Source organism: Perognathus longimembris, chromosome 3 (genome assembly GCF_023159225.1).
Source record: "Perognathus longimembris pacificus isolate PPM17 chromosome 3, ASM2315922v1, whole genome shotgun sequence".
NCBI classification, from domain to species: domain Eukaryota; kingdom Metazoa; phylum Chordata; class Mammalia; order Rodentia; family Heteromyidae; genus Perognathus; species Perognathus longimembris.
The window spans coordinates 47,055,343-47,066,917 of record NC_063163.1 but is presented as its reverse complement, the minus strand read 5'-3'; the positions used below and the strand labels follow the sequence as shown (position 1 = coordinate 47,066,917).

At 43.9% G+C, this 11,575-nt stretch overlaps 1 protein-coding gene across 1 annotated transcript in view; it reads right to left on the bottom strand.

Moving 5' to 3' along the window:
- Nucleotides 1-476: 476 nt before the first annotated feature.
- The window catches only part of Foxo1 (forkhead box O1), a 91,277-nt gene continuing 80,178 nt past the window's right edge, over nt 477-11,575 (bottom strand). The window contains exons 2-3 of the mRNA XM_048341454.1: nt 4,227-5,576; nt 477-3,738 (exon numbers count right to left, since the gene is read on the bottom strand). Coding sequence (XP_048197411.1) covers nt 4,242-5,576 — 1,335 coding nt within the window. The 3' untranslated portion in view covers nt 477-3,738; nt 4,227-4,241. The remainder of the gene's footprint in view (nt 3,739-4,226; nt 5,577-11,575) is intronic.

Below are 11,575 nucleotides of genomic sequence, written 5' to 3'. Positions count from 1 at the left end.
GGCCGGGGCTAGGCCTTTTAATTTCTCCATGTCCAGATGTCGCTAGTCCACAGCACCTGCTAGTCAAAAGGCACTCATCCCTTCAGCTCTTACTCCACAGCACCTGCTAGTCAAAAGGCACTCATCCCTTCAGCTCTTACTCTGGCGGCTCCAGAGCCCCGTCTCAACTTCAAGATGTTTCCATTTGAGTAGGAAGGTTTCATTTGCTTCCTAAGTAGCTAGCGGACTCAGTCTGAGCACTGTAATGCTTCCAGACATTCCGAAGCTGGAGTGCTCCCAGCTGGAGTGTTATCAGAGACTTCATTTCATGGTTTGGTCCTAGAGGACTGTTGCCCCTCTCCTCCCGAGGAAATGCCAGATTTCCATAAACCATGACACTGTGGTGGACAAGGTTTAACTCAAATACTTGGTAGCTACACAAGAAAAATAGTTCCTCATGAAAAGCTTATTTAAAACAAGGAAAGAGAGACAACCACAGCATTTAAAGATAATTTATGTACATTTATGGCTTTATACAATTATAGCAAGGATTGTTCTTGTGTCTGTTAAGCACATCAGCATCATCAGGCACTTCTCAGAGAGTATTGGGCAGGGATGTGGAATCCTCACTGTTACTACTCTTGGTGGTGAAACTCGGGAGGGCATGACTCTACCCTGATAAGACTTAGGAGGCCATCACTGGCCCCGGTGCCAAGCTGTGCCTCCCCCCACCCCCGCCCCCCACCAGGAGGGATCGAGGCTACTTTGTTTGAAAAACAAAACAAAAAAAAAAAAAAAACACCACACTTTTTACTGAAAGATTACTCCCCAACTCAAACCACAAGAGAAACTCCTCCTTTAAAACTCAGTTATAAATTAGAAATTCTGAAGAGCTGAAACTAAGAAATTCAAGTTGTTTCTGTGTGGGGAGCGGAGTGAAGAGGATGGGGAAGAGAGCACTGTCATATATATCCAAGCAGTTGAGCAAGTTCAAATTGTACACCTTTCGGAGATTGGTTTCCATTTTCTTGTCCTTATCCTCTTCTTGGTGCATTCCATCAATTTACAGCTCACTGGGTCACAACATTTACTAATTGACCTAGATGTTTGTCAGTTTGTCAAAGCAAAACTTTCCATGTAATGCATCTATTACCTAAATATATTCCATACATCTATATTACGGAAACAATACATCTTTATATTTAAAATATCTGAATAGCTCTATAATACAGTATGTTTTTTAATAACAGTACAAACCAGAGGAAATAAATCAAACAAGGCTGCATAGGTGATATCATTTGCACATTTCACAAAGCAATCATGTACAGTAATATACTAATTACTCCCGAAAGTCAGTATTCTTTATAGCAAAAGAACTCCCAGAGACCCCATGATATTTGCTTTCAAGAAAAGAGAGACAAGGCAACATTCACTGGACTTCACTGAACCCCTGATTACTATCCACGATTTCAACACAAAGCAAATGGAGGTGGGGCATCTTCCAAGTCACTCTATTAAGTAATCAAATGACTTTGGCTGTGGTTTGCCTGTGTGGTGGTAGAGCAGGGGCCCCGAGGTTCATTCTGTACTGAAGAAGCCATGGTGTGGGAGGGAGAAAAGTGCAAATACCTGGGAAGAGAAGAGAGCGTACAGGTTCTCTCCATCAACACGTTCTATTCCATGGGCAGGAGGCGCTGCTCGGGGAATCAAGGTTTCTAAAAATGAGCCTTGATGATTGTTAAAACATGGCTACTCAATAAATGTCTGCAACAGGAAAAGTCACAGGGGAAGCTAGTGGCAGAGCTGTCCTGTTGTGGGAACTTTATCAGGAACACTTGTGTTTTTTTTAACATGTAGGGAACAAGTCAACTGAGGCACAACTGCCATCAAGAAAGAGCCAGGCTGGCATGAGCAGTGTGCACACAAGTCAGAGACTACCTAAAGAAGGCAACAGCAACACTGCTGCAGACCTGTTCTTCTCAAAGTCATGACATTGAGCATTCCACAGGACTTGGGAACACTAATGGATGGAGTCCAGAGATAAAGCCAATAAACCCAGCTGTCAGTTACAGGTAACCATGAAGTACCAAAGTCATAATTATTGTTCCTGACTGCTAAAAGCCTAAGAAATTCACAAATCCTTGATTTAAGCCCCCATTTTGAAACCAGTTCTATTCCACTTGGTAGCCATCTATCCTTAAAAAGTACTCCACAAATCACTGAAATCCTGCTTTTAAATCTCCTTCCAGCTTTTCAGGGCAGAGGGGAGAGGGCTGGAATCTGAGGACTGACATGATTTCTCAGGGCAGAGCTACAAAACAATCTCTGTCTGAACCGAAATCAGAGCGCAGAGATATGAGGGAAACTTTTAGTGAAGGTCCACTAAGCTGACCAAAACCTCCAGTTAAACAAAGGGAGTTTGAGATATGCCAGTCTCCTGCCATTCCTAATCTACAAACATGATGAGGCCTCCGGGGAACAACAATGCAACACACACAGGCATCAGAAAACCTGACACTATGTATGCAGTGTACACAGATCACAGGGTAGGAGAGCAGGTGAAAAGTCTTTAAAATACATACATAAAAAACGCATTTAGCTCTTCTAAGTATGAAACTCAAAGTATCCATAACTATACATCACTTTCCTGCCCAAACAAGGCCAGAAACGTTGAGTATCCAAGTACTAATTACAATGATTTTTAAGATTAGTCAGAAACATCACCAAGTAGCATCCCAAAGTATACAAACCAGTTAAGCACATATAAAAATTAGTACTAATCCAGTTAGAAATACAAAAAAAGCAAAATATGAATGCTGTCCCCAGATACTTGTTTCCACAAATTTACAAGCAGACAATGTAACAAAGTAGACCCTAGTTTTAAGAAAAACATTACAATTCAGTATCTATTCCAAAAATGATCTCAAGTCCCAACAATAACATCAAAAAATCATTTATCTGGAAATTAGAACCATTTTAAGTGTTTGTACAAATTTGCAAATAACAAAACAACCAACAACAAAAAAAATTAGAAAAGACCTGTACAAGGCTGGCATGAATCATTCCCCACCCCACCCCCAAAAAAAAAGAAGTTTGACAAGTCCTTTAATTCAGCAGATTGATTAACAGGCTACGTGGTTCTCATGTGAGTCCTGTGGCAATGCGAACAGGTCCAGAGCCATTCAGTGAGGTGCAGAATGGAGATCTCAGTTCTTTGTGATTCCTTACTTCAGCAGAACACAGGTAGTACAAACCAGAGTTTAACTTAGCAAGACATGAGACCCATCACAGTATTACAAAAAGTATAAACTTTCCTTGGACCAAATGGATATTAAAAAAACACACACACACACATACACACACACACACACACACACATACACACACACACACAAATACAACTCTGTATCATCTACCATTTATATACAAAACTGGAAAAAACACACCAGGATCTGAAAGTCTTTTCTGCAATTCTACGGTGTAGTGAGTTTGGCACTTCATTGTAATGAAATTTCCAATGGCACAGTCCTTATCTACAGCAGCACATAACCTGCAAACCTTGGGCAAACATCCTGTACAGGAAAAGTATCTTCGTTGCCAAGTCTGACGAAAGGGGAAAAAAAAGAAAGAAAGGATCTCTCTTTTTTTTTTTCCTTTTTTGAATCAAGAACACTAAAAGGAGGGGTGTAGAAGACATCTTTGGACTGCTTCTCTTCAGTTCTTGCTGTCACGACAATTTGAAGTACTTTAAGGTATAGCCTAGAGGAGAAACCACACACACACATGCACAATGAATATATAGCAGAATTAATGTCAATTCAACTTAATAAACTAGTAGAGTGATAGGCATACTTGGGGGACAGAGGGTGATGAGCTAGAGCTTTCTCAAATAGCTAGAAAATAATTTGATGGGGAAAATTCCATTTAAAAATAAAACCCTTCACCATTTCATTTATATCAAATGTATTCATTTATTGAAGAGCTAGTCAAGAGATGCAGCTATCTAACTGTCAAAAGAAAATCTGTAATTCAGCTAAAGGAAGCTACCTTAGTCAAGCTCAAAAGGAAAATTGATTAGCTGCTAAAGAAAAGAAAAGGGTGGAGACTAAATGATAAGATATACTCTCTGCAAAGGGCACTTGGGTGATGTCAACGAAAGGTCTCATCATGGCAGACTGTAGGGCAAGTCACATGCGCCTTTGAAAATGTATTTTTCCAAACGCTTTGGATCATTGAGGTGAACTTACCTGCTCACTAAACTCTTAGCCTGACACCCAACTGTGTGTTGTAGTCTTGACGTGCGGGAAGCTTTGGTTAGGCAAGACATTGTCAAAGTTAAAATCCAAAGTATCTCCATCCATGAGGTCATTCCGAATGATGGACTCCATGTCGCAGTCCAAGCGCTCAATAAACATGCCGTCCAGGTCACTTGGGAGCTTCTCCTGGTGGAGGACCCCGGTCCTGCCATAGCCGTTGCAGCTGCTCACTGAGGAGTAGCCACCCAGGGCACTCATCTGCATGTGGTGAGGCAGAGGCACTTGTAATGGTGTCTTCAATGGGGTCAGCCGGTTCAGACCCGAGGCGTGAGGCATGGTGCTCACTGTGTGAGGCAAGGCCCGCCCATTGACTGCAGATGTTTGCTGGCCGTGGCCAGGGTGGGTGTGGGAAGTGGGATTCATCATTTTGTTATGTGATGCCTGGTTGCCATAGGCTGACATGACTGAATTAGGGCCCATCATCACATTCTGAGCCAGGACCCGGCTGTTGGGTTGGGCTACCCCAGGATCAACGGGGGACATCATGTCATTATGGGGAGGAGAGTCAGAAGTAAGTAACTCCTTCAAGAGTCCCGGTGCACAGTTAAACTGATTCAATCCTCCATAAGTTGATTTGCTGTCCTGAAGCGTTTGCATAGGCATCTGGGGCAAAGGGCTCATGCTGGATTGGCCATACGTGTATTTTTGGTAGTTTGGACTGGGTGAATTCAGACTGGTATTGGGTGGCGCAAAGGAGTAGCATGGTGTCTGTTGCATCATGCCGCCGGGTGAAGACTGGGTGGAAACGTTTAATGACGTTGGCGAGGAGAGAAGATTGAGATTATCCAGCAGGTTTTCCATGTTTTCAGGATTGCTGATCTCAGACAGGCTGGGGAGGGTGGAAGCCATCTTTGCTGTGGATGGTGGGTACACCAGAGAATGTACATCGCCCTCTCCCAGATCATCCTGCTCCGTCATGATGGGCGAGAGCCTCCCGCTGATAGTACTTGCATTGGAGCTTGTGCGAGGGCGAAATGTGCTCCAGTTGTCAAAGTCATCGTTGCTATGCGAGCCAGGGCTCGCAGGCCATTTGGAAAACTGAGACCCAGGACTGTCCCCAGCACCCTCCTGGCCAGATTGAAGAGAAGCTTTTTTCTTGGCAGCTCGGCCCCGGCTCTTTGCGAATTTACTGTTGTTGTCCATGGATGCAGCTCTTCTCCTGGGGGATTTTCCACTCTTGCCTCCCTCCGGATTAAGCATCCACCAAGAACTTTTTCCAGTTCCTTCATTCTGCACACGAATGAACTTGCTGTGTAGAGACAGGTTATGGCGAATTGAATTCTGTAAAACAAAACACAAGATTTAGAAACAGAACGCTTCCTGGTCCACCTGAAAAACGGCTATTCAACATGTGTTACACAGGAAATGGGTCAAATCTGAATGAACGTTCATGATCATTCTATACCTATTACAAAAGGTCGCATCAGTGTAAAAGAAATAGTATCTTAAAAATAGGACCCCTGTCTTTCATTTGGCAAGTGTGATGTTAAGTAATTTCTTTCCTACAGCTATATTTTATGGGGAAATTATTATAAGAACTGTTTTTTTAAAGCACTAAAATTTTGCTCACCTATAATGCTATACAAATACTAGTCTGTATTAAAGCACCATCAAAAAGTCATTTGTATGTCCTTACTCCTAAAACAGACAAATCTTTTCAGATAAAGCGTGCATTATTTATACCAAGTGAGAAGTTCCCTGTTACTAGGCCTACATGGTTATGGAAGGGGGAGGGGGAAGATGAAGAGGATAAGGATATATTATAAAGTCCTAGTCAAGAATCCAAAGCCTGTAAAACTAGTGAGACCCAAATTCACTTAAGAAAAAAAAAATTTAATTCGGGGCTGGGGATATAGCCTAGTGGCAAGAGTGCCTGCCTCGGATACACGAGGCCCTAGGTTCGATTCCCCAGCACCACATATACAGAAAAAACGGCCAGAAGCGGCGCTGTGGCTCACGTGGCAGAGTGCTAGCCTTGAGTGGGAAGAAGCCAGGGACAGTGCTCAGGCCCTGAGTCCAAGGCCCAGGACTGGCCAAAAAAAAAAAAAATTTAATTCAAGAAGTACCTCTCTACTCTAGTATTATAGAATATCATCTAACTGCAGGAGATTCATTATGGTAGAAACAGGTAGATAACCCAGTTCTAAGGTGTACTTCTCGCTTCTGTTTGGTGGGTGTGGGTAGGAGCTTGGAAGTATTCAAACTATAGACTCACTTCAAATATATGGGAATAGAGGCCAGGGTCCCTTAGCCTTCTGCTGCAGACAAGGGCATCCCACTGGGGTTCTTTTGCTCAAGACACAGGCAGACTTCTGAAAAGGATCCTGGGTATCATCTAGGAAAGAAGTGGGAAACACTCCCAGCTCCTTAGAAGGAGGGTCCTTGTCTTACAGCTTTGCGCTCAATCACCGCCTATTTATTCAACTGCCTCAGTCCCCATGGGTGGGACCTGATCCCAAGCCTGGGAGCTGTATACACAGCCTGTCCCTCAGGCTTCTTGGCCTCCTCCACCAAATGGGTGCAAGGCTCAGCTCCCTGGGTATCCTGTGGCCCCTCTTGGACCACAAAAAGGCTCTGGCTGGATTTGTGGTCACGTAGAAAGGCAGCCACAACACCCACATCCTCATGCTACTGACATGGGACAACAGTACCCAAATACCAACCACTCCACTACAGCAGAGCCCTGGCACAGCAAATGGGGCAGGGTGGGGACCCACACAGCCCCAACAACAGAGAAGGGGTGGGATGAAAATCTTACTTTCTAAAACGAGATATAGCAAAGTTGGAAGGCGGCTCAACTAGTTAAGAGCTGAAAATTTTTCATTTCATAATGTCCTCTGACCATCTTCACTCCACTCCACCCTGGATTGCAACACAGCCAAGTGTCAGGTCCTTCTGCTCAGGTCACGTGGGCACATGGCAACGGTGGTCTTTTATTTCTAAGACTTCCTTCTTTTTTCCCATCTATTATTCTTCCCAACACTATGTAACTATGAAGGAAGGAGAGGGGAAAGGGACTGATCTCTACACAAGATTCCCTGAAGAAACCAAGGCCATGACTACATTTCTCTCAAATCCTCTATCATTCTTGTTAAGCTTGCCAAAATTCCATGGGGGAGGTCCTTAATACACACACAGCCACAGCCTCATCTGTTGTATCCAAACTCTCCATTCCTCCTTAAAAGCAACAGCCTTCCTGGGGTGGGCCGGAACACTGCCAGGAGCTGTGACCCTGCACCCGGCCATGCTGTCTACGGGCTGGGAGGCGGGACGTTTTCACAATATTCCATCAGGACAGTTTTGTTCTTCCAACACAATAGACACGCAGATAAGCTCCAAAGAAACCTCTGGAGGACAGGAAGCTCGACTCTGGTGTCTGTCACATTTAGTTGATGATAAAGGGAGAGAAAGATCTTCCCAGATAGCAGCTTCCTGGTTGTCTTCACTAACCAGGCTAAGGGGGAGGGAGGAGAGATCTAGAATACGCAATATGAGCCCGCAAGTGTGGTGGGGAGCATTTTTTTTTGGGGGGGGGGGGCAGTCCTGGGGCTTGAACTCAGGGCCTGAGCACTATCCCTGGCTTCTTTTTGCTCAAGGCTAGCACTCTGCCAACTTGAGCCACAGTGCCACTTCTGGCCATGTTTTATATATGTGGTGCTGAGGAATGGAACCCAGGGCTTCATGTATAAGAGGCAAGCACTCTACCACTAGGCCATATTCCCAGCCCAGTGGGGACCATTTTTAACAAAACTGCAAAAGACACCCAAGATTTACTAACTCAGGTGGGGCATATACTAATCTTAACCCATTTTATACTTTTTAAAAAAAGTCATAGCCATCTCTTATCAAATCATCACACTACACATTTTCCTTTTACTTGTTGCCAGTCCTGGGGCTTGAACTCAGGGCCTGGGCACTGTCCCTGAGCTTCTTTTGCTCAAGGTTAGCACTCTGCCAACTTGAGCCACAGCGCCACTTCTGGTACTGCAGAATCGAGCCCAGGGCTTTGTGCATGTTAGGCAAGCACTCTACCACTAAGCCACATTCCCAGCCTGCTACATATTTTTCTAAGAGGACATTTCAGGTCACCCAGAGTAACAGAGTTATCTACTAACTCTGCCAACAATTTTTTAAAAAGTTTTTTTTTTCTCCTAACAGGAAAAGGTTTGCTGTGCAGGGCTTGTTACATAAATTCCTGTTTTTCACATAGCCAGCAGGACATTAAAGAAGCTACGATAGCTCAAGTTTGGAGGGATGCCTTGTGAAAACACATACTTTTATGATGGGTCGAGTCCACGCTTCTCTCCACATGCCTCTGCGCACATCCACGCTGTCACGTGATTGCCTACCAGCCAGCACGTTCTCAGGAAACCTGACCCAATAAGCTCCAAAGGCCCTGGCCATGGACCTGCTATATTACGTGCTCTATCTGTCGTTCTGCTCTTAAGACATTCTATTCTATCCCCTCCATAAACAGGATTCCAAGCTCCTTAAAGGACAAGAAGACTAAGCTTCTTTTTACATCCTAATCCCATAACCCCTAACAGATGTTCTGCAACACAAAACATTATTAAATATAAGTATCTGCTGGTTGATATCTCAAAAATATTACAAGGATGCCTTACATTAAACACACATTTTATCCTTCCATCCATGGACCAACTCATGCCACTCATGTTTCCTACAACCCATCTGGTGATAGGGAGCAAGGAAAAACACAAGAAGGAATTAGACACCATTCCTGCCTTTCAGAAGTTTTTCATCTGTCTGGAAAGAGAACAGTTCATGAACATACACAGCAAAACAGTAGAAGACATCCATAAGACTGTGCAGGAACACTGACCTTTTGGGGAAAGCTGACTGGTTTGGGTGTTTCTTAACATATTGCGTGCTAGGTGCTAAGGACTAAATGCAAAACACTAGTAAGACCCACTATATAGGCTATGCACTTGCTATCCAGCAACACTTAGAATTCACTAAGAATTAGCTGCTGCTGCTGCGCCCTGTGTGGGGACATCATTTCCTGCCTGGGGCTCTCAGTGCTTGGGACACAGGTGAGACCAGTAGTAGCAGGTGTCATGGCCAGGCCTGTTTCCAATGACCAAAGTCTCCACAGGGGTTTTCTAACTGAGCTCTATGATGCTATTCCTCCATACAACTAGAAGAGATTAAGCCCTGAAGAGCCACCCACTGTACTGGCCCCCCCTCCCCAACACAGAAAGACCATTTTACATGCCCTCCTCCTCAGAATGCCCTTACCCTACAGCCTAAAGCAAAAGACAGCCATTGAAGTACATGAGGAAATCTTTACAACTTTAGTTTACCTTAGCGTTTATCGCTTCCTTGTGAAATTTACGTTCAAGGACGTTATTATGTAAGTGTATGCAATATGTCTAAATTGTATAGACTGATTTGATACCAATGGGGAAAAAGGCCTTAAACATTTAGAAACCAATGGCCTATTCTAATAGATCTCTAGGAGCCTGAGGTCCTAACAAAACTCAAGGATGCAGAACCAGCCAGGAGTCAAGTCTAGGAAAACTTTTGTACTTCCCACCAAAGTCTGAATTAGAAAAATAACCTCGTCCTGCCCTCTGCTTGTAGCACCTAATCCCCTTATACTGAGCACTATGTCTGGTCTGCTTCCCGGGCATCCTCCTTCATTCGGGGCTCCCCTGGCCCTGTGATTCCTGTCTTCTAGCCTAAGATGGGAGCCATGCCTCTAGTCTGGTCGGTTTTGCCCATTAATTAAAGCAAAGAGTCTCACAGACTTTTCTGCCTAGGCTGGCTTTGAACCATAGTCTATGATCTCAGCCACCTGAGTAGCTAGGATTACAGTTTTTATGACGCTGCCTGCTACACTAGTGTGGTTAAGAAACCTACCTCGTTTAAGAGAATCAAAGGAACACACTTTGGACCAAAGTTGCAAATGTACCTTCAGGGAACAGAAATAATTCTGTTTACTAGTCCACAAAACTCATTCTCTGCCTGAACGGGCGATAAATTTATGCACGATTTCCTTTTATTCTAGTGGGTTCCTCTTTATGGCAGGAAACCATAGCAGCTGAAGTGTGAATTTCAGGTGCACACATCATCCCAGGAAAAGCCCCATGTAGAGAGGCTTTGGGGACTCATAAGGAAAACAGAAAGATCCCTAGAGATCCCAGCTGCCAAGAACTGCCACCCTCCTGTAGAAAAGTAGGGACACCAAAAAGAAAGGGGGAAAAAAAGAAGACTTCTTAGTAAGAGATTCGAATGTATGGCTAAATGGACTCATTCTAAAAATCCTTTCAAAATGCTAAACAAACTAGATTTTTTTTCCAAAGTACTTAATCTAATTTCTGTGAACACTCTCATTATGTGTAACCATTAAAAGACTCCCAGGGTGGCCTTGATTCCTTGCCCCTATTTCTCTCTTTTACCCCATCTCTTCCTCTAGTGATCGTCACTTCCCAGGAGTGAAAACTACTAAAGAGAGAACAGAAAAGTCTCTATTCCACATACTTCCCATTAGAGTTGCTTATAAAACACACTTTAAAAAAAAATCTAGTCTGCATGCAACCAGAAGTAAAACATGTGACTTTTAGTCATTTTTGTTTTTACAAGTGATGTCAATAGACCACACTGTCAAAACACCATGTAAGTTTGACTTAAGAAGTGCTGTAGCAAAAGATCTGCAATGGACAGCTAATCCTTACACTTATACCTGAGGCTCTCCCAAAGGGCTGATGTCACTTCCCAGAAGCCTCTCCTTCTGTCTTGAATATCTTATAGACTGCCCAGCTTGCACTGAGGTCTTAGCATTTCCCTAGTGATCACAGAACTGCAGACCAAGACTTGAGGCCTCCTAAAACTGGAAGGCACTCGAAAGATCATCTGGTCTGACACTAAGGCAATGATTCCCCCAGACAATCCAACCTATCCTGTAGATTCTCAGAACACTGTAGATACATTGAGCTCAACACCACTCTGTCTGACCCAAATCAGGCCAAAGGGAGTAACTAAGTCTACATTAAAGCAGCTTTCACTGTGCAAAGGATGTGAGACAGTAAACTGCCATGTAAAGCTATATCAAAAAACCAGCCCAAGACAGGCGAGAACTCGAGGGTGTCTTAAGAGGCCCAGATGTATCTGGGGATGCCGGGGAGAAAGAGCCCCAAGTGCCAACCTGGACAGGGCCTTGATAAGGAAGTCACTCAATCCCTATGCTCTGTTTACATGTGTGAACAGACATAAATGTGAGGGCTGAGAGGGACCAGATAGTATGACATGCATGGAAT